Below are 26,565 nucleotides of genomic sequence, written 5' to 3'. Positions count from 1 at the left end.
GCTTGTTTTTTGGGCAAAAATGTCAGCAAATAGCACAAGACAAATAAAGGAAAGTGCATTCAATAAATTGCAATGATGAATCGGGTCCAGTATGTGTGCTAGTAACAATCCTCACGTTCCCGTAACACTTTGGCCGCGGGCATGAAGGGTCTAACTGGCCTATACAACCTTCGCTTTGCACGTTTATTTTTTTTTCGTATTCAAGCGAAAACTGTAAAACGTGACGATGGCCACAATTCCCCCATTGGTTTTTGAGACTCCATTATCCGAGTCCCATAAACATTTTTTTTATTTTTACTGCAGATCTGACTTTAAAAAATATATATATATTATTTTAATTTGACATTATTATTATTGGTTAATAGTTTTAAAAGCTTTTTCTTTTTACTGGCTAGTTAGCGGGACTAGAGCTTGCAATCATGATGGGCTTTACAGGAGTAGCGACATGGCCATCATGAGAGCCTTCAGCAGACCCCTAACTTGAATGGCAACCTATCAGTACCCTGTTCTTGTGTCACACGGGAGGATGTGAAGGTGTGCACAGAGTTGCTCGTCTTTATGTGCTGCTGTCAGGAGATTGACAGCAGCGATGGCATCTTTGCTGTTACATGCAGGTGCCAGCTGTGTAATACAGCCAGCATCTGCCAGGTATTGTGTTTGCTCGGCACTTGAGCCCACTCCATTCACCCGCACCCACTGCATGACGTATTAGTATCTTGTGAAGTGGCAAGGGGTTCAACAAATTAATGTTTAGTTAATAGCTAAACGCATCACTGCTGCAGCCAATCACTGAGCTGAGCGGCTCTGCCTATGTGGATGACTTAAGCTACTGAGCAGCGTTGCCCCTGCAGTATCAGAGGAGCTTTGGGGCATTGATGCTGGCTGGATCTGAAGCAAGCATATCCTGGCAAAGCTCCTGAGCAGTGCTTACAAGCTTGACTGAAAAGAGCTTGTAAGCAGGGCTGTGGAGTCGGAGTCGTGGAGTCGGAGTCAGAGTTAGTTTTGGTCGGAGTCGGTAGAAATGTACCGACTCTGACTCCAGCTTTAAAAAAAATGTATTAATATTTCATAATTGAACTTTCATATGAATTTTATAAATGTTACTCAAATATATATGTTCTATCAAACTATGAACAACAGTGATAAGCAGTTCTGCTGGAGATAGAGACATTTCTTACTTCTTGTGTGTTACTGTTCTCCACTGCCCTTATCTAATCTTATACTTGGTTAACCTCATGCTGCCCCAACCCCCCTACTTACAATGTATGAAACTGAAAGTGAAAATGTGTTGCAAATTCTTAGTAGTAAAGCTCCTCCTCTAGACTAGATCATACTAGGTGTGCGTCTTCCAAGCATCTCACAGCTGCCTGCTACTCAGAAGAGGAAGACTGTAAGAAGTATTATCCTTTCAACAAACTTTGCATCAGTTAACTGTGAGTACATGAGGAATAATAACAGTATTACTGACCACTATATCAGTTGTACGACCTGGCAATAATTTTGTACAATTGTTTTTAGGAAAAACAATTGTCATTTGGATTGTGAATGCAGAATTAAAAACCTGAGAATGTCAAAGAAGCATCACATTAAATCAGCTGTATTTGAACATTTCACCATCACTCAAGATAGAAAACATTATGTCTGTCAGTGTATGACAAATGATCCAGACGAAAACAAATGCTGTGAAGCCAAGATGAGTGCATATTCAGGCAAAGATAAAAAATGCTCCTACCAGAGCTTCTAATCTAAAGAGACATTTACAGCGCTTTCATCCAGAAGTACTGAAAGCAGTGGATGAGAAAGACTGCATCCAAACCAATGAACCAGTGCCCAGCTCTTCCAGCCAAACAAAGGAGCAGAGAACTTTGCAGCCATCAGTTGCAAGATATTTTGTCAGTGACAAAGTTACTGTGACAATGACAGTAGATACATTTAAAAAACAGATCATAGAGCTTGTTGTAAAGGATAGTGTGCCTATTTCATTATTTTCACGACCAGCTTTTATGTGTCTGAATGGGGAAATGGCCCGCAAGCTTGGTGTGGAGTGGAAGAACCTGATGTTTTGCCTGTCCCAAAGAGGAGGTCTAATTGCAAGTGGCATTGCTACATCAATGAAACGGAGAGAGGAGCTACTATTACAAAATAACATTCTTTTGGCAGCTGTTTATGTAGACCCAATGCATCGGATTCTTGTAGATGATCAACAGCTAAGTAAAGGAAAAGAAGCTCTGTTTGAAATAGCAGTATGGATGAAAGGGTTGCAGAACAGTCAGGAGGAACAAGAAGAATTTGGTCGTCCTGCCACATCTTCACCCTCATCATCAACTGATGAAGAATTTAATTTCAAAAAATATTTGGATCACAAGGACCGTGCAAAGCGTTCCCGCATAGAAGAAGAGTCATCCCCATCAAGGAACACAGCCAGTACATTTCAGCAGAATTTTTCATGTGCACTAAAAGAAATTGAGAAATTTGACCGTTCATCAAAAATAACAGTGCAACAAGCGATTCCTCTGTATCCTGACATTGTCAGAGATGTTGCCCGAGTGGTTACTGCTTTGCCACCAACACAAGTTAGTGTAGAGAGGTTGTTCTCTGCTCTCAAAATAATTAGATCAGATTTGAGGGCATCCATGAAGGAGGATCTGACAGAGGCAATACTTTTTCTGAGGACAAATTTATAGATTTCTTCTTATTAACTGCATAAAAGTGTTTATTGCATATTTACTTACAGTTTAGAAAAGTTATTTGCTGTATTCTAATTGTATTCTAATAAATGTAGTTTTTGCTCCAAGTGGTCTGATTACTTATATGATGGGGAGAAACTGAATAAGCACGATGTTTAATATTTTACAACAGTAAATTTGTTGTTATGAATTGGCCATTTATGAAGGAGTCGGAGCCGGAGTCGGAGCCTGATAAAATCCAGGAGTCGGAGTCGCAACTGTGGCTTACCGACTCCACAGCCCTGCTTGTAAGCACTGTGCATGTTCATCCACGGCTGCAAAACAAGTCAATAGCCCCATGAAAAGAAAATATGGAGGTCCTATATGTGCTGTCCATATTTTACATAGGATATGCTAAGAAAGTTTTTTTTTTTTTTTTTTTTAATGTTTTACTTGTTAATTGAAATGGACATGGACCAAAAGTGGGTCCAGTGCACTGAAAAGGGGGAAAGAAAACGGGCCATTTTTCATGTATACAAAACAGTACCTGATGGGTGAAACCAGCCTTAAATTCGTTTTACCGAGCTTCTCCCATCTAATCTATAACCACAAAGTGTGTCTCAACTTTGTAGTCATAAATCAGGCGAGAGGAGCGCAAAGAGAATTTATAAACGTTGCCGTCAGAGCATGCTCACTGACTGGTCTGTTAGTTTGTTACATCATGTTTTTTGCTTTTTTTATTCAGAAGTCCATTGATTTTTCTCGTAGAAACATCTCAAGAATAGATCTGTCAGCAGGTTTTTGCTATGTAATAGAAGAGCAGCTTAATGTAGGGGCAGAGAGCCTGATGGCAGCAATGTGTTGCTTACTAGGCTGTGTGCTGTTATTTCTATAAAATCAGTGTATTCTCCGTACAGGACTAGGTGTCTCGTGCCTCCTAGTCCAACCCTGCCTCCACCAATGATTAGCAGCTTTTTGTTTATATACATGTGTATGCAATGGGCGACCATTGATCTGGGTAAAATGAGGGCTACTGTCTGGGAAGACGGGCATTGTGGTCTGTTATATTCATGTTACTTTTGCAAATAACCTTTTGACATGTCTTTGTATTTTTGTCTATTTTTCAGATTATGTTTACTTTGAAAATTCTTCAAGTAACCCTTACCTTATAAGAAGAATAGAAGAACTTAACAAGGTACGTAACATGTTAGCCGGGTATAGGTTTTATGTGTTTGGAAACTGGATTTGAGATTCCTCTTTTACAAACTTATAATTGTGACTGTTTTATTGAATGGCAATGGGATGGAAGAATAGTCGCATATCCCACGTATTGGATACACATACAAACCATATTATTAATTGAAAATGTGATGCAACCTGTTCCGTCTGTGACTCAGAACTCCGCATTTGCTTGTCACTGACTTTGTATTAATATATGGCGGAGATGTCAACATTTTACCCAAAATGCCCATTTAGTGTGCCTGGAGGATTTCTGCAAAGTTATTCTGTTTGTATCCTGTAACCAGTTAAAGTGTAAAACTATTTTTTTTTTTTTTTATTTTATAATAATTTTCTTAAAGGGGATCTGTCACCCCATTTTAGCCCTATCAGCTGCCGACACCGCCATCAGGGGATTATCTACAGCAGTCTATAACGTAACCTGAACGATAAGAAAAAAACAAGTTAGATTATACTCACGGTGGGGGGGCGGTGGGTGTCGCGGTCCAGTGCCTGCCATCTTCATACGATGATGTCCTCCCTTCTTACTTCTGCCGCGGCTTCGGCGCAGGCGTACTTTATCTGCCCTGTTGAGGCCAGAGTAAAGTACTGCAGTGCGCAGGTGCCGGACCTCTCTGACCTTTCCCGGCGCCTGCAGTACTTTACTCTGCACTCAACAGAGCAGATCATTACGCCTGCGCAGGAGCGTGACAGAAGTAAGAAGGGAGGACATCATTGTATGAAGATGGGAGGCACTGGACCGTGACACCCACCGCGCCCCCGGTGAGTATAATATAACTTGTTTTTCTTAACTTTCAGGTTTCATCGGGGGCTTATAGCGGTGCCGGCAGCTGATAAGGCTAAAAATAGGTGACAGATTCCCTTTAATTCGAAAAAAAAAAAATGCATGCAAGTGGCTTTCAGACCTCGGCTTTTCTTCAGTCTATTTTCCTGCCTTTAGCTGCATTGATATAAGAATGTAGTCATTTGGAGTACCGATGATGGCAGTGAAGGGGCTGACTGCCATCATCTCTACTCCAAATGACTACATTCTGTCTCATTTTCTGTCTCTTTTCCTGCAGCAGCTTCTAGAGATGGACCTACACAAATATCATGAGCAGTGGGTAAATATGCCACATAAGGATAGAAGAAAACCTATATTGAATAAGTGCTGGGAAACAATATACTGTACTCAGTGAAATATAGCTTTTATTGAAAATATAGTTTAAAAAATTATTTAAAAAAAAAGTAAGGCAAAACATAATTAAAGGTGATGAACATAGCTTTGTGTAAACAACATGATACAAATCTGATGTTTTGATAAATTACAGGCTTAATGGTGAAGGATAAATACTAGAGGTAAGTATAGTGATATAGCAAAATATACAGTATGTAATCCCAATATTACAGGTAGATACCAGTTAGCATAAATAATAGACACAGTATGTCAGAGTAAAGTGTCATGAAATAGCAGGAGTATAAATCCCAGAAGTGGTAGATGTAAGTGTGCACAGTGGCATGAAGGAGACTCGCCAGTCAATGAAAGAACCGCACCCGACACGCGTTTTGCACCTAGCTTTGTCAAGGTGTGATGGATAGCACAACTAGCCTATGAAAGCCAATCAGAAACCAGTGGTAATAAAATTAAGTTGTCACACGTGATAATTTGGTATCGTTTGAAGGGTGGAAGTCATGTCAGACGCCATCCAAAGATGGCCAGCCCATCAACCAGTGAGATAAAAACAGAAAGGAATTCAATCAAATCGTCAGAAAAAGGAAGCATGTGATCAATGATGTTATGGTTAAGTGACCAGTAATGAGTCACACTGTAGTATGTGCGATCATGTGACCGGCGATATGTTGCTCACATGGTCAGGAGTCGCATGCGAGTAATGGCTTCACTACTCTGACATACTGTGTCCGTCTATTACCTTATGCTAATTGGTATCCATCTGTAATATTGGGATTACATATTATATATTTTGCTATACCACTATACTTACCTCTGCTATTTACCACTCAGTATTAAGCCTTTGTTTATCTAAGGCTAATTTCACACTTGCGTTTTTTTTGCGCTGCACACTACTAAAAAACGCATGCGCATACAAACGCATGACTATGCGCACCCATGTTAAGTATAGGAAAAAAACGCATGCACATTTATGCGCAAAAACGCAGCGCAAAAAAACGTAAGTGAGAAACCAGCCTAAACATCAGATTTTTATCACGTTGTTTACACTAAGCTATGCTCATCAGCTTTAATTATCTTGTCTTACATTTTTTTACAAATAGTTTTTGTAAACTGTGTTTTCAATAAAAAAAAGTATATACAGTGGGTACGGAAAGTATTCAGACCCCTTTAAATTTTTCACTCTTTGTTTCATTGCAGCCATTTGGTAAATTCAAAAAAGTTCATTTTTTGTTCTCATTAATGTACACTGCACCCCATCTTGACTGAAAAAAACAGAAATGTAGACATTTTTGCAAATTTATTAAAAAAGAAAGACTGAAATATCACATGGTCATACAGTAAGTAATCAGACCCTTTGCTCAGACACTTATATTTACGTCACATGCTGTCCATTTCCTTGTGATCCTCCTTGACATGGTTCTACTCCTTCATTGGAGTCCAGCTGTGTTTAATTAAACTGATAGGACTTGATTTGTAAAGGCACACACCTGTCTATATAAGACCTCACAGCTCACAGTGTATGTCAGACCAAATGAGAATCATGAGGTCAAAGGAACTGGCCAAGGAGCTCAGAGACAGATTTGTGGCAAGGTACAGATCTGGCCAAGGCTACAAAAGAATTTCTGCAGTACTCAAGGTTCCTAAGAGTACAGTGACCTCTATATCCTTAAATGGAAGAAGTTTGGGACCACCAGAAGTCTCCCTTGACCTGGCCGTCCAGCCAAACTGAGCAATCATGGGAGAAGAGCCTTGGTGAGAGAGGAAGAAGAAGAACCCCAAGATCACTGTGGCTGAGCTCCACAGATGCAGTGAGGAGATGGGAGAAAGTTCCACAAAGTCAACTATCACTGCAGCCTTCCACCAGTCGTGCCTTTATGGCAGAGTGGCCCGACGGAGGCCTCTTCTCTGTGCAAGACATATGAAAGCCCTCAAAGAGTTTGCTAAATAACACATGAAGGACTCCCAGACTATGAGAAATAAGATTTTCTGGTCTGATGAGACAAATAACTTTTTGGTGATAATTCTAAGCGGTATGTGTGGAGAAAACCAGGCACTGCTCATCACCTGCCCAATACAATCCCAACAGTGAAACATGGTAGTGGCAGCGTCTGGTTGTAATTGAAGGAAACATGAATGCGGCCAAGTACAGAGATATCCTGGATGAAAACCTCTTCCAGAGAGCTCTGGACCTCAGACTTGGCCGAAGGTTCACCTTCCAACAAGATGATGACCCTAAGCACACAGCTAAAATAACAAAGGAGTAGTTTCAGAACAACTCTGTGATCATTCTTGACTGGCCCAGCCAGAGCCCTGACCTAAACCCAATTGAGCATTACTGGAGAGACCTGAAAATGGCTGTCCACCAACGTTCACCATCCAACCTGACGGAACTGGAGAGGATCTGCAAGGCAGAATGTCAGAGGATCCCCAAATCTAGGTGTGAAAAACTTGTTGCATCATTCCCAACAAAACTCATGGCTGTTCTAGCTTAAAAGGTGCTTCTACTCAATACTGAGTAAAGGGTCTGAATACTTATGACCACGTGATATTTCAGTTTTTCTTTAATAAATTTGCAAAAATTTCAACATTTCTGTTTTTCTCAGTTAAGATGGGGTGCAGAGTGTACATTTAATGAGAAAAAAATTAACTTTTTTGAATTTACCAAATGGCTGCAATGAAACAAAGAGTGAAAAATTTAAAGGGGTCTGAATACTTTCTGTACCCACTGTAGCTGGTGAGACATAGGTACTGACCCATCACTGCAATCATCTGTACTCCAAATGAGTACCTTCTGATATCAGTGCAGCTGAGGTCAGGAAAATAGACTGGGTAAAGAGCAGGAGTTTGGAAAATGCATTCTTTTTACAGAAATGATACAAATCCTCTAACAAAGTGATTTTTCAAAGTTTCATAAATTTCCAAGCTACAAAACTACAAAAACTAAATATTTAGTTACGCTTTAAAGTATAGGTGTCAAAGTGAAGGCCCGCAGGCTGAATCCGGCTTGCCATGTCATTCTATGCTACCTGAAAGGTCAGGATACAGTTCAACACTGCTCCGACCAGCTTTCCGTACTTGGAAAGTGGAATGCTGTTCAGAGCAGTGTTGAAGTGTGCGCTAGAGCTCAAAATCTGAGATGGCAGCCGCCCAGGAGTCTGATGCAGTCTTGGAAATTTAGCCGATTACAGCAATAGTGGGGGCGGCGCCAGCACAAAGAGCAGCTGCCATCTTTGTGAGTACACAGTACATGCCATGAACACAGTCAACGTGCACAAACCGTGAACGCAGTCAGCTAGCACTTTTATGTGGTTAAATTTTTTAGGCAGAGCTGCCAGTACTTGGCATAGGGAGCAGTCCATCTTGGACTCTGATGTATGGCACAGCTCTCTTAGCCCTACTCCCCAGGGACAGCTCTCTTAGCCCTACTCCCCAGGGACAGCTCTCTTAGCCCTACTCCCCAGGGACAGCTCTCTTAGCCCTACTCCCCAGGGACAGCTCTCTTAGCCCTACTCCCCAGGGACAGCTCTCTTGGCCCTACTCCCCAGGGACAGCTTTCTTGGCCCTACTCCCCAGGGACAGCTCTCTTGGCCCTACTCCCCAGGGACAGCTCTCTTAGCCCTACTCCCCAGGGACAGCTCTCTTAGCCCTACTCCCCAGGGACAGCTCTCTTGGCCCTACTCCCCAGGGACAGCTCTCTTGGCCCTACTCCCCAGGGACAGCTCTCTTGGCCCTACTCCCCAGGGACAGCTCTCTTGGCCCTACTCCCCAGGGACAGCTCTCTTGGCCCTACTCCCCAGGGACAGCTCTCTTGGCCCTACTACCCAGGCCTTTGGCAGTCTGTGGCCCTTTGAAGTCAATCATAATGCTGATGTGGCCCTGTGAAAAGGAGTTTAACACCCCTACTTTTAAAGGATTTGTCTCAAGTTATTAAATGGTTAGAATGGTAAATTGCTTATTTTTGCCATTCTATTTTCATAATAAAAATCCTCCATGTTCTCGAGTGGTCTGAGTGGCCGGTCACTGAGGCAAGGTGTTCACGCCACATCTAGGTTTTATTCTTTTAGACCCTCTCAAATCTGGCTTGATCTGATTATCCTCAGTATCCTTCACCCATGATACAGAGGCACAGCTGGGCCTCCTGGTTCTGCTGGCAGCCTGGGAGAGCTCTTAGTCTGACTAGCAGCGCGACCATGCCACTGGTTCGAACTGTCAACGATCTCCAGGAGAACACCTCCTATGTGAGCCGCGAAGCTGTGCACTCCTGACGAAAAGGGAGAAAACCTCATTTAAGGAAGATAGAATTGATAATCTCAGGTTCACTTAAAAGGGAATTTGTTGCAAGGTTTTTGTTGCCTCATCTGAGAGTAGCATGAAGTAGGGGCAGAGGCCCTGATTCAAGTGATGTATCACTTAGTTTACTGGGTGCATCAGTTCTGACAGAGTTTTTAGATGTAGAATGCCGCAGAGCTGAGAAAGCTATCCCCACCGAACCAATTTCCTTATGTACATAGTCTATAGACAGTGAGCTGCCTATCACAGGAAGGGGCGGAGTGGGACCAGGGCTCACTTGCCAGCTAGGCACAGCAATGATAATCTCCTGGTGATAAAACTTTCACTGTAAGTAAACGGCACACTACTTGACAAGTGACACATCGTTAAATTCAGTGTTTTAACCCCTACCTCAGGCTGGCATCAGATTACATAGTAAAAAGCTCCTGACGGATAACCTTTAAGGGTATGTTCACATGTGAAAATTTTCTGCAAATCTGTGATGCATGCAGATTTTCATGTGGATTTGCTGCAGCGTTTTCCCCCTCGTGGGGATGAAACTTGGTGAAATCTTATTCGCTTTGATGTTCACTGCAGATTTTTTTTGCCTGCAAATCCGAGTTGAATATTGCAGCTTGTTCTGCCACGTGTGAACACCGCCTTAAAGGGGCTAATGTATTTCCCATATGAAAATAAAAATAACACATACTCGCCTGCCGCACCTGTGCCATCCCAGTGATGTCAGCACCAGGTCTCCAGTGCTTTGTTTACATTGGCATAACAGGATGCAGTGCTTATACATCCAGCGGATGTCCTAATTTTTGTTTGAGGGAAGAGTGAGCACCAACATATGTTATTTTTATTTTAAATGGGGGAATTTAGCATTTAAGAAATGATGGCCCAAACAGTGGACAACCCCCATAATAGGGTTGCCGCATCTTTCCTCCTCTTGAGCACACCGCTCCCCTGCCTCCCGGCTTCCTTCCTTCCATGGAGGTGGCACACTTCTTTTAACAGACAGTTTGGACCAGCAGTACAGGTGTGAGCAGAGACCTCTTTTTTTCTACAGGAGCGCAGGGGCACTGAAATGGGCTACATCACATCATGCAATGCAGCAACCTTCAGCGCCTCGCTTGCAGACCCTATAGAAAAGAGCTTTGCAAGCGCTGAGGTCCTTACCTATGAGACTGTCTACCTCTGATAGCCTGCAGAGTATTGCAATGCTTACAAGGGTCCTATTGCGTGCAGGATTGATTTGCATTGTGGAGTATAAGCTGACGTCCCAACACCTTTTTGTCTTTTTGAAAAAAGTATAATTTCTGCCATATGTAAATTTCCTGGATCTGATATATTTTTTTTTTCTGCAGACTGCAAATGGAAATGTCGAAGCAAAGGTTGTCTGTTTCTATAGAAGGCGAGATATATCCAGCACCCTAATTTCTTTAGCAGACAAGCATGCAAGTAAGTACAGGTTTATCTCTGTTGCTACTATCTCAAGGCTTATCCCTGCTGCTCAGTAACACACAGGAATCCATCTTGCATCTCTTCTTGCATACCGTATATACTCTAGTATAAGCCGACTCAGGTATAAGCCGAGGCACCTAATTTTGCCACAAAAAACTGGGAAAACTTATTGACTCGAGTAGAAGCCTAGGGTGGGAAATGCAGCAGCTACTGGTAAATTTCAAAAATAAAAAGTAGAATTAATTGAAACATCAGTAGGTTAAATGTTTTTGAATATCCATATTGAATCAGGAACCCCATATAATGCTCCATACAGTTCATGATGGCCCCATAAGATGCTCCATACAAAAATATGCCCCATATAATGCTCCATAAAGGTTAATGATGGCCCCATAAGATGCTCCATATTAAAATATGCCCCATATAATGCTGCACAAAGGTTAATGATGGCCACATACAGTTGTGGCCAAAAGTATTGACACCCCTGCAATTCTCTCAGATAATACTCAGTTTCTTCCTGAAAATGATTGCAAACACAAATTCTTTGGTATTATTATCTTCATATAATTTGTCTTAAATGAAAAAACACAAAAAGAATTGTCCGAAAGCCAAATTGGATATAGTTCCACACCAAACATAAAAAAGAGGGTGGACAAAAGTATTGGCACTGTTCGAAAAATCATGTGATGCTTCTCTAATTTGTGTAATTAACAGCACCTGTAACTTACCTGTGGCACCTAACAGGTGTTGGCAATAACTAAATCACACTTGCAGCCAGTTGATATGGATTAAAGTTGACTCAACCTCTGTCCTGTGTCCTTGTGTGTACCACATTGAGCATGGAGAAAAGAAAGAAGACCAAAGAACTGTCTGAGGACTTGAGAAACCAAATTGTGAGGAAGCATGAGCAATCTCAAGGCTACAAGTCCACCTCCAAAGACCTGAATGTTCCTGTGTCTACCGTGCGCAGTGTCATCAAGAAGTTTAAAGCCCATGGCACTGTGGCTAACCTCCCTAGATGTGGGTGGAAAAGAAAAATTGACAAGAGATTTAAACCAAGATTGTGCGGATGTTGGATAAAGAACCTCGACTAACATCCAAACAAGTTCAAGCTGCCCTGCAGTCCCAGGGTACAACAGTGTCAACCCGTACTATCCGTCAGCGTCTGGATGAAAAGGGACTGTATGGTAGGAGACCCAGGAAGACCCTACTTCTTACCCCGAGACATAAAAAAGCCAGGCTGGAGTTTGCCAAAACTTACCTGAAAAAGCCTAAAACGTTTTGGAAGAATGTTCTCTGGTCAGATGAGACAAAAGTAGAGCTTTTTGGGCAAAGGCATCAACATAGAGTTTACAGGAGGAAAAAACAGGCATTCAAAGAAAAGAACACGGTCCCTACAGTCAAACATGGCGGAGGTTCCCTGATGTTTTGGGGTTGCTTTGCTGCCTCTGGCATTGGACTGCTTGACCATGTGCATGGCATTATGAAGTCTGAAGACTACCAACAAATTTTGCAGCATAATGTAGGGCCCAGTGTGAGAAAGCTGGGTCTCCCTCAGAGGTCTTGGGTCTTCCAGCAGGACAATGACCCAAAACACACTTCAAAAAGCACTAGAAAATGGTTTTGAGAGAAAGCACTAGAGACTTCTAAGGTGGCCAGCAATGAGTCCAGACGTGAATCCCATAGAACACCTGTGGAGAGATCTAAAAATGGCAGTTTTGAGAAGGCACCCTTCAAATATCAGGGACCTGGAGCAGTTTGCCAAAGAAGAATGGTCTAAAATTCCAGCAGAGCATTGTAAGAAACTCATTGATGGTTACCGGAAGCGGTTGGTCGCAGTTATTTTGGCTAAAGGTTGTGCAACCAAGTATTAGGCTGAGGGTTCCAATACTTTTGTCCGGCCCATTTTTTGGAGTTTTGTGTGAAATGATCAATGTTTTGCTTTTTGCTTCATTCTCTTTTTTTGTTTTTTCATTTAAGACAAATTAAATGAAGATAATACCAAAGAATTTGTGTTTGCAATCATTTTCAGGAAGAAACTGAGTATTATCTGACAGAATTGCAGGGGTGTCAATACTTTTGGCCACAACTGTAAGATGCTCCATACAAAAATATGCCCCATATAATGCTGCATAAAGGTTAATGATTGCCCCATAAGATGCTCCATATTAAAGTATGCCCCATATAATGCTGCTGCGATTAAAAAAAAAGACATACTCGCCTCTCGTCGCTGCCCGCTGCTCCTCAGCATCGCCGGCTCTTTGCAGTGACTGTTAATGCAGAGGGCACGCAGTAACCACATCATCGCGCCCTATGACCTAAATGAAACAGCCAAAGGACCCAGAAGACACAGCGCGGCGTTGGAATGGGGACAGGTGAATATCGCATGGCTCACCCTCCTGGCGCTGCTTATCAGTCCCGGTATCTCGGGTGCCGGGATCCCTCTTTCTGTCCTCCTTCCTGTGTTGAGTGGTTAGTTAGTGTCAGCGATCTGACATTGCATAGTAATGTCCCGCCCTGGGACAATGTAGAAAATGTAAAAAAAATTCCTAAATAAAGAAAAAAAAATATTCCCCAATAAATTCACTTCTTTATGTAAGTATATAGACCCCTCAAAGTGACTTCAAATGTGATGTGTTCTCCCCCCCCCACCAAAAAAAAAAAAAAAATGGTGTTATAAAAATGAGAAATCGCTGGTTAACTTTTAACCTTATCACTTCCTAACAAAAAAAAGTTTTGGTTCCAAAATTGTGCTGATGTAAAGTAAACATGTGGGAAATGTTATTTATTAAGTATTTTGTGTGCCGTATCTCTGTGATTTAAGCATGAAAATTCAAAGTTGGAAAATTGCGAAATTTTCAAAATTTTCTCCAAATTTCCGTTGTGTTTTTTTCACAAATAAGTGCAAGTCATATCAAAGAAACTTTACCACTATCATGAAGTACAATAAGTCGCGAGAAAACATTGTCAGAATCACCGGGATCCATGGAAGCGTTCCAGAGTTATGACCTCATAAAGGGACAGTGGTCAGAATTGTAAAAATTGGCCCGGTCATGAACGTGCAAACCACCCTTGGGGGGTTAAATGGGTGAATTACCAAATTACCGTAAACAGAATTTTTTACTCTCTCACTTTGGATGTATGTTTTGTTACATTCTGTACTTTTTAACATTTTTTTTGGAATCGTTCCGAATTCCTCATTGTTTTCAGGATACTGTGCTCTGTTGCATCTTGTAGTGTAGTACAACAGGCCTTGATCCCACAAGGGGGGAAATTGCAGTGAAGAATCTGTCACAATATCTAAACGCCGAAGAATAAAGCACAATGTGGATGTGAAAGTATCAAACAAGCCTTAGAATTTGCTCCTATGTTTTTTTTTTTTGTTGTTGTTTTTTTTGCAATGTTTGAAGATCTTTCTGCCTCTACTTCCTTTCTTCATCAGTGTTGGGTGAAGCATACAGACATGTTGGACGGACGTCTTATCACTGCGCATCACATAGGATAGCTGTTTGTGCACGTGGCCATCTTTTTGGTTGTAGGGTCACACATCTGACAGGAAGACAAGGTCTGCTTTCTTTTAGATTACTGGATCAATGAAGCTCTACAGATCTTGGAAATATATTCCATATCTGTTTCCATACATTTAGGAATAATTTTTTTTTGTTTTAGGGCTTTTTGTTCCGTGGTAATCTGCTGCACATTCCCATTTTTGCAATTCGAGTTTTTTTTTTTTCTTTTCAGAAAATGATGGTTCATAGAGTGACCTGTTAATAAGGGGTTATTCCCATCTTTCATAGATGGGTATTGCTGGATAGGGCTTGTAAATACAAGTATTTTTGCAATTTACTGCATATTAAAATTTGCAGCTGTTCTTGAGATAGTAGTAGCATTTTTCTTTTTTAGTTTAGAGCTCATTGCTTAGGAGACCGACTACCGCTGGTTTCTAGCTTGTAAGAACTGTTCTGAAGCTGGAAAGCAGGATTAGAAGGTAACACTGCACCCCAGCTATCCTGGCCAGCTTCAAAACAGTGCTTACAAGTATTATAAATTTTTTATTTGGAGAATGGAAGGACCAAATGTAGTCATAGAGCTAAGAACGGTTGCACACGTCCTAGTCCGAGTTTGGGCCGTGTTGTTCGGGCCGCTAAAAGGCATATTCAAGACTGTTGAGTTCAGGTCAAGAGAACCACTTCCAGCCCATAATCTGCATTACAGACGTGGGAAACTGGCCTTAGCTGTTGGCGGAAGCCTTATTTAGCTGACAGGTAGCGCAACTCCTCCGTCATACGCATGCATGCTCAACTCAACTGTATGTGAGATTGTTTTCAACGGAGAAAGAGGAGTAGGTGGTGTCTTCTCTTAGAACAAAAAGACCAACCTTTTAGAATTCAGTATATCCCAGCCTCTTTTCCCCTGAGGGAAAGAATTCAGAATGTCCTCATACCCAATTTGTGGTCAGCCGATCCCACCACAAAGGGTCCAAGCGTAATCATCACAGAATCCTTTTGAAACCACCCCCCCATGGTCAATCAGATGCTGTTTGGGTCAGACAGACCTGGCAGTGTTGGCCATTTCGTTGTTATGATCCTATGATGGAGTAGAGTGTCAGAATTGATTAAGGTTGATGTGAAAGCATGCCCTAAATCTTAAGCTTCCTCCAGCCTAAGGGTACCGTTACACCTAGCGACTCACCAGCGATCCCGACCAGCGATATGACGCGGTCAGGATCGCTGGTGAATCGCTAGGTGGTCACTAGTGAGCTGCCACTCAGGCAGATCTCACCAGCGACATCGCAGGGGACGGGGATCGCTACTTACCTGTCAGACGCGGCAATCCTGCGTCCTCCCGCCCGCAGGAAGTGGACGACGAGGAATGGTCCAGCAGCTTCTCGCGCGATCAGCGATAACCAGCGGGGGAGCTGGTCGGAGGTAAGTATCACATGCAGCGATATCGCTAGCAATATCGCTGCAACGTCACAAAATCGGTGACTTTACAGCGATATTGCTAGCGATATTGCAGTGTGTAACGGGGGCTTAGGTCTTGATGCATATGATAAGGCTACCACCGCCCTGAATTTTTTTTTTTTTTTTCTAGGAGAAATGGAAGAAGAAATGGAAAATCCTGAAATGGTGGATTTACCTGAAAAATCAAAGCATCAATTAAGGCACAGAGAGTTGTTCCTATCTAGACAGCTTGAGTCCTTACCAGCTACACACATAAGGTGAGTAATGCCCATTTACACGACAACACCTTTAGTGTGTGAATGAATTTTTTTTGACTGGTAGAACTGAGATGCAGCATCCCTGCCATTGCCAATGTCACTATTTACTACACTGTACTCATTGAGCGCTAACTAGGCTGCAAAACAAGACAGAAGTTGTTGTGGGCCTCTTCCGCCTCCTTTGGTTTCACATCCCTGCAGAGAAAAAAACAAAACACATTTGTCTGTTTCTGTAATCAGTCTCCAAATTCTCCTGTTAACTTTATTTTCCTTTTTAATCTCTGCTTCAGCCCCTGCCGTCCTCTGGTGTCTGTTAATGCTTACACCCACAGCTCACACAGTCACACCCTCAGAGCCTGCCCACTCCACCTACCAAGCACCATCCTGAGAGTCCTGTACAGTATCAAGATGGATAAAAATTGGCTCTCTTTCTCCTTCCTTAGATTTCTACCACGATCCTGACACTCTCCTGTGGTCAGTAATCTTACATGTTCTCACACTGGCTGTCTCACTGTGTTGTTAGGGGAGCAGTGAGTCAGACAATGTATTCATGAATTAAAATGTAATCTATCACTCTGCAACACCCAGCTCAATCCATTTAGTTGATAAAATGATTGTTCTTTGTGGAGCCTGCACTGGCTTCATGCTCTTCTCCCTCCCTGTACACCTCCCCAGTCACTGTAAGCTTGCTGAGTATCACAGGACACGCCCCAAGACATCATTGTTCAGAGCTGAGACAGGAAATCTCTTTGCTTTAAAGGGAATGTAGCAGGAAGTAAGGAGATGGTGGTCACTTAGCCACATGTCCTACCTCAGGAATAGAGCAGAATTTTAATAATTAGTAACTTATGTAGTTCCTTCATTTCTCATAGGCTTTACATTTATTTAATAATCCATGTCCCTGGAAAACCCCTTTAAACCAATCATGTTAATTTATAATGGTGTAGATTTAAATCTCAAGACCACTAACCATGCATTTGCATGGAGTGGTCCTAAACATATAGACAGGTATGTCATATTTAAAGAAGCATTCCTTCCATCAATGTTTTTATCCTATTAATATATTGCAATCCTCATATTACATAGCACTGTGTACTTACAATTGCTCATTTTGCCTTTCTACCTAGATAATTCATCTCTTTTCCATTAGGTCTATGACATCACGTGATTAAAAACTGACTATCTGAATCCTTCTAAGCTCTATGTAGAAACAGGAGGTCAATTTTTCATGCACAAGTCATGAGACACTGCAAAAGTCTATGGAAGGGGGAATAGTGGAGCAGCTGGGTCATGAGGTGAAGAGGGGGATGATAATTGCAGGAACAAGAGACTTCCTGTTTCAACATAGAGCAGAGAAAATAGAATAAGTAACTGGGAGAGAAAGGCAAAATGAGTAATTGTATTATGCAGTCCTATATAATATGATGATTGCAATATATTAAGAGTATAAAAACTTTGATGGGAGGAGGGCTTCTTTAAGACCACAGCTCAACACGCACAAATGTAATTTTAGTTCACGTGTAATAACATATCAATCATCTGCTTCATGCCCTGATGTATTACAGGTTTTAACCCCTTTCTGACATCAGACAGTAGTATGTCTCAGCGATTAGCCATGCACACGGGTGTGGTCACAGACCGCTCCCGACCCTTTAACCCCTGGAATACTGCGATTGAACACGATCGCAGCATTCCGGGAGCGGCGCGTTGAAAAAGTAAAACGCCGCTACTTCCCTTCCGAGCTCTGCCATGCACCCAAACAGTGGTTTACCCCACATATGGGGTATCGGCATACTCAGGAGAAATTGCACAACTTTTGGGGTCCAATTTTTCCTGATACCCTTGGTAAAATAACAAAAATGGATCTGAAGTTATTTTTTGTGGGAAAAAAAGTTAAATGTTCATTATTTTTTTATTTTTTTTTTTTAAACATTCCAAAAATTCCTGTGAAGCACCTGAAGGGTTAATAAACTTCTTGAATCTGGTTGTGAGTAACTTGAGGGGTGCAGTTTTTAGAAAATACCCAAAAGTGACACCATTCTATTATATAGACCCCTCAAAGTGACTTGAAATGTGATGTCTTCTCTAAAAATAAAATGATGTTGTAAAAATGAGAAATCCCTGTTTAACTTTTAACTCTTATAACTTCCTAACAAAAAAAAATTTTGGTTCCAAAATTGTGCTCAAGTAAAGCAAACATATGGGAAATGTTACTTATTATGGTAAGTATTTTATGTGACATATCTCTAAATTTTCATGCCCTCAAATCACAAAGTTGGAAAATTGCAAAATTTAAAATTTTTGCCAAATTTCTGTTTTTTTCACAAATAAACGCAAGTAATATCAAAGAAATTTTACCACTATCTTGAAGTACAATATGTCACGAGAAAACATTGTTAGAATCACCAGAATCCATGGAAGTGTTCCAGAGTTATTACCTCACAAAGGGACAGAGGTCAGAAATGTAAAAATTGGCCCGGTCATTAACATGCAAACCAGGGTTAAGTCGTGTGGTTTTTTTTTTTTTTGCTTTTTTTTTAAAGTTATTACTCTGTAAAATAAATGTTGGATTTTTTATTTTTTTTTAAAGGGGAAAATGCAGCGTTACTTTGTTAAATGAAACAGAGTCCTTGAAATCTTACTTGGAAAGAGAGGTTGGTGATGTCAGTATGTTTCTACTACATTTTATTAATGTGTTGGGGTAGAGATTGTATGAAGTGTTTATATGCCTGTGTGCACACTATTGCTGTCGGGCAATAAGCTATAGAAGTATACGTCAGACAGTGGATATGGATGCTGTGACATCGGGCCACCATAGGAACCACTCACTAGTCAATGCATGCCCCATGGAAATCTTGAGTTTATTTAGATCGTGGATTCCTAGTTTCCTTTACACACAAGGAAAAAGTTCAATAAATTAATACATATATCATGAACACAAGTTAATACAAAATTTTATACAGATAATACAACTTAAAAGTGTAAAATAATAATACAAAAAACTAACGCTTTTCTCCTCCTATCCGCACTGTCATGAGCTAATTTTTCTCTCTAGACCGGTCTCTGGCTGACTCTTTCAATACAATTCTGTGACAAACTGCTGTGGTCCAACTAACGCTGGGTTCCCATTGCGTTATGGCCATGCTTTAACGCATCCGTTACTTAGCGGCACTAACACTATGTAACGGATGCGTTAACGCACCCATTGGCCGCCATTATAGTAACGCATGTCAAATACAGCACACGTTAGAGATGATGCGTTACTTTGTGACGCACCCTCGAACGCAGTCTACCGCGTTTTAGGGTGCGTTAGGTCTAACACACAGCGAACGGACGCATTCACTATGCATAGACCTGTATGGCTAACGCATGGTAAGAAATGTTACCATGCGTTAGCGCTAGGGGTAAAACAGATGTCAAAAATGACATCAGCGTTAGCGCATCCGTTAAACGGATGCCCCTAACACAATATGAACCTAGCCTAAGAATGATAAAATACCAAAGATAAATCATTTTCTTTAAAAAAATTTTTACATAAAACTTTAAAATAGAAGTAGAGACAGGTTCTGTCTTGGTTATTGCATTCAACCTCAACCTCAAAAAAAAAAAAATAGTGGGAGAACAAAGTTTTTGAAAAAGAAAAAGTCTAACTTTTTTAGAGTTTTTACATTTTTGTTATTGATAAAATAATATAAAATATATGTAAGAATGTACAGTATGTGTATATTAGTTAAAGGTATGGGGCAGGTGTGAAAAAAAAATTGAAGAATGCTGGAAAAATAGTTTTAATGGTTTATTTTTATCACTTAAAATACAAAGTGAATGAACAAAATAGAAATCTAAATTACATCAATATTTCGTGTGGCTGCCTGTTGCCTTTCAAAAATCATCAATTCTTCTAGATACACTTGCACACGGTTTTTCAAGGTATTTGGCAGAGAGGATGTTTCAGACAGGGCCGGATATATAATTGGTGTAATTTGTGCGGTCGCACAGAAGCCCAAGAGGTCAGGGGGCTCATTTTCCTTTTCCAAAACAGGTGGAATTGTGCATTATGAGGAGCTCTTAGACTGCAAAGGACCCATATATTGCTCTTGCACAGGGGCCTTTTCTGCCTGTGTTTCACCAGTGGCTTCAAACATCTTGGAGAACTAACCACAAATCTGAGGCTGTATCTTGCTCAAATCCTTCTCTGTTCATGTGATCCCAGACAGATTGGATCATGTGGAGATCAGGGATCCGTGGGGGCCGGATTATCACTTCCTGGAAGGAGTCCACTGGCTGTTGCCCGTTCTGAGCTGATGATACTGTTGGTCATCTTCTAGTTTTGAAGTGAAGTAAGCATGATGTCTCCTTGGCCGACTAATGTGTGTACAGTCCTCAAGAGTGCCCATTTTTTGTGTCTTCAATGCTGAGAAATACAGGCAGATACTTATTCATCAAAAATTACCATCAGGTAGGCGGCTCCAAAATTATTCTGCAGCCGGGCAACAACCCCAGAAATACAGCCAATGTCGTTAAGAACAATCTTCACCTTAAAGAATAAGGAGTCCTGGAAGTGATGACATGGTCTCCCGAGCCCTGATCTCTTCATCAACCGGTCTGTCTGCGATTACATGAGGAGACAGAGGGATTTGTACAAGTGACATCAAATATTGTGTGTAAGTGGCAAGTACCTAGAAGAAGGCAAAGGGTGGCTGCACCAAATAGTGATGGGATTTAGATTTCTCTTTAGTTTATTCATTAGGCTAATTGATAAAAAAAATAAACTATGAACACTTTTTTTTTTTTTTATAAATATTTTTACTTTTTAGGTTTTTTTTTTACACCCTCCTAAATCTTTTTCACAGTAGCATTCAGTATAGATTTACTGAACATATAGAGAGTGAGTGAGTGTGTGTGTGTGTATGTAAATATGTTATAATTTTTCTTACATTTATGTATGAGGCAGCTAATCGATTCTGAATGCTTTTTTTAAATGACTGCTTATGGTGTTGCTTTGTATACTATGTACCTAGCCGTGCCATTATGCTTAGCCTTGGCACAGAAATTACCTGTGTGTAAACCACATCTACCATGCTCTGTGTGCCAAGCCACTTATTGCTCTTCCTGGGAGTGGCTACTGCAGACAAACCTGTGTTTTGCTTTTTTTTTTCTTTTTTTCCCTTCTCATTGCTTTTTTATCCTTTTTTTTTCTGCTTCTAGGATTTCTTCTTTTACTCCTTAGTGTATGATCCCCAGCAGAAGACACTTCTGGCCGATAAAGGCGAAATACGTGTGGGTAACAGATACCAAGCGGACATCACAGATCTGCTAGAAGAAGGTATTGATGGAAGAATGTGCATGAACATTTGTGGGTGTGCTACATTTCTTATGTTGCGCTCTCTGGTTTCTAATGTTTAATGTAGCCAGTATTTATTCAGTGGCCATATACATGTTGATGTACCTGACAATAATATTTTTCGCTTTATAAGACGCACCTGATTATAAGACGCAACCCCAAATCTTATATTAAATGGAGGTGTGTATTATAATGCCAGTGTCCATCTTTCAAATCATGTACTGTATATGTCCCTCATCCAGGTATCTATATAACCCCCATCCTGGCACATTGCCCCCTTGTGCTGGCACATAGCCCCCCCCAATCCCATCCTGGATATAGCCCCCCAGTCACTATATGCCCCCCTGCTGGCACTCACATGGCCCCCCTCTCTCTATATGCCCCCCTGCTGGCACGCACATGGCCCCTTTCTCTCTATATGCCTTCCTGCTGGTATGCACACGGGTCCCCCCATCCCTATATTCCCCCCTGCTGTCATTCACACGGGTACCCCCATCCCTATATTCCCTCCTGCTGTCATTCACACGGCCCCCCTGCGTCCATATATTCCCCCCTGCTGGCATTCACACAGCCCCCCTGCGTCCATATATTCCCCCCTGCTATCATTCACACGGCCCCCCCGTCCCTATATTCCCCCCTGCTGGCACACATTGTCCCCCCATCCATATGTCCCCCCCCCCTATATTCCCCCCTGCTGGCACACATGGCCCCCGTCCCTATATTTCCCCCCTGCTGGCAAGCACATGATAAAATAACAGTTAACTCACCTTCCGATGATGGCTCCTGCTTCCAGCATCCCCGTGGCTTTCCTGTGTCTGTGCTGACATCCTCTTCCTGCAGGGCGTGCGGCAGCAACTGCTCATTCAGGCAGTTCATCACTACAGGACCTTCCATGATGTGACCAATAAGACCTGCGGTCACGTGACTCGCAGTGCGCACTGGGAGTCACGTGCCCGCAGGTCCTATTGGTCACATCATGGAAGGTACTGAAGCAATGAACTACCTGAATGAGCAGCTGCTGCCGTGCGCCCTGCAGGAAGAGGATGTCAGCACAGACACAGGAAAGCCACGGGGATGCTGGAAGCAGGAGCCATCATCGGAAGGTGACTATAGTGACGGGGGGGGGAGAGTGCAGGCACATGTAATATGCGCCGCTCTCCCCTGTCTACCAACTCAGCACTGAGGTCATGGACAGCGGGTGCAGTGAATATTACATGAACCTAATGAGCGAGAGCACGTGACCACCCGCTGTCTCTGCCGCCCGCAGCCAGCCCACCCCAGCCCCCTGACACCACGCCAGAGTCGCCCCCCCCTCCTCTACAGCACACAGATTCGGATTTATAAGACACACACCCCACTTTCCCAAAAAATTTGGGGGAACAAAAGTGCATCTTATAATCTGAAAAATAAGGTAATTAGTGAATTCAGCAGCCAGGTTATTTTACATCTCGCCTAGTTTTTCAGCTTGCTTTACATGCTAGGTATTGGGTTGGATCTGATAAGTGGCAGAAATGATGATTTAAACAAGCTTGTTATAGCTATGCCCACTGACCTAAAATCACGTTGTGATGGGGATTTATAATGGTCTTGATGAAATACAAGTTAATTCTGTTTCATGTAAGTAAATTTTAATTAGCGAGGACCTGCCCCTTTTGCAAAAAAAAAAAAATTATTTAACAATTTGTAAAAATCCCTGAGCTCCCCTGATGATGCTCTTTTTTCCACTTTCCTCTGCGTCACTCCTATTTAGAGATATTCACATTTGTTTCTTCTTGAGTGCAGTGTTTGAAATCTCTTCTTGCAGACAAAGTGTTTGCTTTTTGTTTCATAGTCTCCTCTGGAGGCGTGTTCTTTTATCCCTCCCTCCCAGATGCTACCAATCACAGCATCTGAGTGCTAGATCTGCTGAGCAGTGATTGGCAGTGTCTGGGAGGGAGAAGTGAAAGCACCCCCCCCCCAGAGAAGACACTGAAGAAACGCTCCGTAGCACTACAAGCAGAGATTTCACATACTGCACTCCAAAAGCAACAAATGTGAATATCTCTGTAATGGAACAACACAGCGCAAAACAGAAAGAGGCTGCAGAATTAGGAGATCTCAGGGATTTTCCAAAGGTTTAACTCCATTTCTTGAGCAAGTGACATGTCCACTTTAATGGCTTAATCCTAGTTTTATCAAGTTATCATGTATCCACAGGATGGATGATGATATCCTGACCACTTTGCTGCGTTTAGCTGTAGAGGCAAAGTGGATGTGATTTCAAGAAAACTCCTGCCTACTATCCGTCTGAAGACTCTACTGAACTCTGCTTTTTTTTTTTTTTTTTGGTGCGTTCTGCCCTACATAGACATCTGTGGGCATCATGATAAAACGCATAAAAAATGCAATTGTATTATTAAGTGCAGAATCAAAGCTTTTCTGTATAATAAAAATACACTGCTTCAAATCTGCACCAAAAAGGCATCCAATAAAGGGTAAATACGGCCAAAAAACCTGCAGCAAAAACTCAAGTAAAAAAAAAATTGGTATTGCGGATTTTGTTGCGAATAAAAAAGCAGAAAAAATGTAACATTTACTCTACTTGTGAACACAACCTTATGGTAACATCTGATTTGTATACTTTTTGTTAGTGTTTTTCGTTCTTGATTTTTGTGCATTCTTTTATTTTCCGCAGGAGTAGAAGATGGTAGAGACCAGGCTTTCCTCGAGACGAAAGTTTGGGAGGCAAGCAACCCCCTTACAGATAAACAGATAGATCAGTTTTTAGTAGTTGCACGGTAAGAATGTCATGAAGTCTTTTCTGTATATTCTTTTTTTTTGTGTTGCACACATGGTATACTGAAATATAGTTAATTGCATAATTTTATATAAAACTAAAAGATATAATTTTATGCAAAAAGTTGTCTGTAGAAATCAATGACAGTCATGGTAGGTGCAGTCAAGGGAGTATTATCCCCAAACGCTGAACTTTGAGCCATCTTTATTAACCCCTTAACGACCAGAGGTATTTTTGGTTTTGCATTTTAATGTTTTGCTCCCCTTCTTCTCAGAGCCATAACTTTTTTTATTTTTTGGTCAAAATGGCCATGTGAGGGCTTGTTTTTTGTGGGGCGAGTTGTACTTTTACATCACATCCCCTCCCTTATAGAATCATCAGCAACAAATACTCAGAAGTACATCTTCCTTTCAGGATCATCGTCTCCCCACTCACGGTATCCACAATGCATTGAACTTTTTTTTCCTTTTTTTCATTTAGTAGAAATACCTTTTTCCTTATTTACAATAATGTCTGATTGTCTAAAAAAAATTCTTGTATTGTCGGCAGTTCTTATTTATCCAGTGCCTAGCTATTAATTTGCGAGCAATGTATAACAACCTAGCTATCGCCAATTTGAATGAGCTAACGTTTTTAATGATAACATTTTGATGCAGATACGATTTTTTGATTGGCCTTTTTTGCATTTTAATTCAATGTTGCTAGTCCACAAAAGAAGCACCAAAATGATCCTCACTCCTGTAGCACCCGTGTCCATGCACCTGATTGAGGTGTCAGAAATTTTGTTAGCAACCGTGCCCGGGCTCTCGGGTGCCAACCCAACAGGAAAAACAAAGCATAAATCCGTGCAAAAATTGAAGAAGGGTGGCACTCACCGTCCCATAAAATCCACTTTATTAACGCAATTTAAAACATCCAGGACAGGAGAGTCTCATGTGGAGTGTGAAGGACGACAGCTGTTTCGCGCAAATGCGCTTCTATAGGTCCGGGACGGTGAGTGCCACCCATCAATTTTTGCACGGATTAATTCAATGTTTCGGCAACCTAAAAAACATAATTCTGGCGTTTTTGGTTTTTTTCTCTTTACGCCGTTTAGCGATCGGGTTAATTTTTTTTTATATTCATAGATCGGGCGATTCTGAATGTGGTGTTACCAAATAAGTGTATGTTTGATTTTTTTTTTTTTTTTTATAACTTTTGGCATGCTTAAATAGTCTCCATGATGATCAAATCGCTTGTATGTGGCAGAATTGCTCACTTGCTATGAGCGCCAACCAGAGCGTTTTATAATCCTCAAAATACGGTATATGAAATAATAGTCCTGTGCACCTTGTTTTGCAGTTTTGTCTTGTTACCACTAACATCTTTTTTTTGCCTTTATACTAATAACGTTTTGTATGTCTAGTCTAATCTAATCTACTATCCATGATAGATGGTAAAATAAAGTCAGTTATGCCTTCTATCTAATATATGTGCATTGATTTATGATTCCGTGTTAATATCCTTCTTCCTGGGGTTACACAGTCCTGAGTAATCTTATTAATTCTATGTATATACAGTGCATTGCAAAAGTATTCGGCTCCCTGGAACTTTCAACCTTTTCCCACAAATCATAAAGATACCAAATGTAAATTTTTGGTGAAGAATCAACAACAAGTGGGACACAATTGTGAAGTTGAATGAAATTTATTGGTTATTATAAATTTTTGTGGAAATTCAAAAACTGAAAAGTGGGGTGTGCAATATTATTCGGCCCCTTTACTTTCAGTGCAGCAAACTCACTCCAGAAGTTCATTGTGGATCTCTGAATGATCCAATGTTGTCCTTAATGACTAATGGTGATAAATATAAGGAACACAACAGGCAGGTCCGTGATACTGTTGTGGAGAAGTTTAAAGCCGGATTTGGATATAAAATGATTTCCAAAACTTTAAACATCCCAAGGAGCACTGTTTAAGTGATCATATTGAAATGGAAGCAGTATCACGCCACTGCAAATCTTCCAAGACCCGGCCGTCACTCTAAACTTTCATCTCAAACAAGGAGAAGACTGATCAGAGATGCAGTCAAGAGGCCCATGATCACTCTGGATGAACTGCAGAGATCTACAGCTGAGGTGGGACAGTCTGTCCATAGGACAAACAATCAGTCGTACACTGCCCAAATCAGGCCTTTATGGAAGAAAGCCATTTCTCAAAGAGATCCATAAAAAGTGTAGTTTAAAGTTTGCAACAAGCCACCTGGGAGACACACCAAACATGTGGAATAAGGTGCTTTGGTCAGATGAAACTAAAATCGAACTTTTTGGCAACGATGCCAAACGATATGTTTGGTATAAAGGCAACACCGCTGATCACCCTGAACACACCATCCCCACTGTCAAACATGGTGGTGGTGGCAGCATCATGGATTGGACCT

General features: G+C 41.4%; 1 protein-coding gene across 12 annotated transcripts in view; it reads left to right on the top strand.

Annotated features, from left to right (window-relative positions):
* MTA1 (metastasis associated 1) overlaps positions 1-26,565 on the top strand; it is a 166,349-nt gene that overhangs the window by 46,935 nt on the left and 92,849 nt on the right. For 9 of the 12 annotated variants that reach the window (XM_073566770.1, XM_073566769.1, XM_073566772.1 and 6 more), the window contains exons 2-7: positions 3,794-3,861; positions 10,713-10,806; positions 15,904-16,030; positions 18,621-18,693; positions 21,236-21,353; positions 24,046-24,148. In XM_073566770.1, coding sequence (XP_073422871.1) covers positions 3,794-3,861; positions 10,713-10,806; positions 15,904-16,030; positions 18,621-18,693; positions 21,236-21,353; positions 24,046-24,148 — 583 coding nt within the window. The remainder of the gene's footprint in view (positions 1-3,793; positions 3,862-10,712; positions 10,807-15,903; positions 16,031-18,620; positions 18,694-21,235; positions 21,354-24,045; positions 24,149-26,565) is intronic. The other 3 variants (XM_073566771.1, XM_073566777.1, XM_073566779.1) reach the window with 1 other exon arrangement.

This window comes from Dendrobates tinctorius, unplaced genomic scaffold (genome assembly GCF_039654945.1).
Source record: "Dendrobates tinctorius isolate UK_male_01 unplaced genomic scaffold, ASM3965494v1 ptg000019l, whole genome shotgun sequence".
In the NCBI taxonomy this organism is placed as follows: Eukaryota; Metazoa; Chordata; class Amphibia; order Anura; family Dendrobatidae; genus Dendrobates; species Dendrobates tinctorius.
This window is presented reverse-complemented; position numbering and strand designations above follow the sequence as displayed.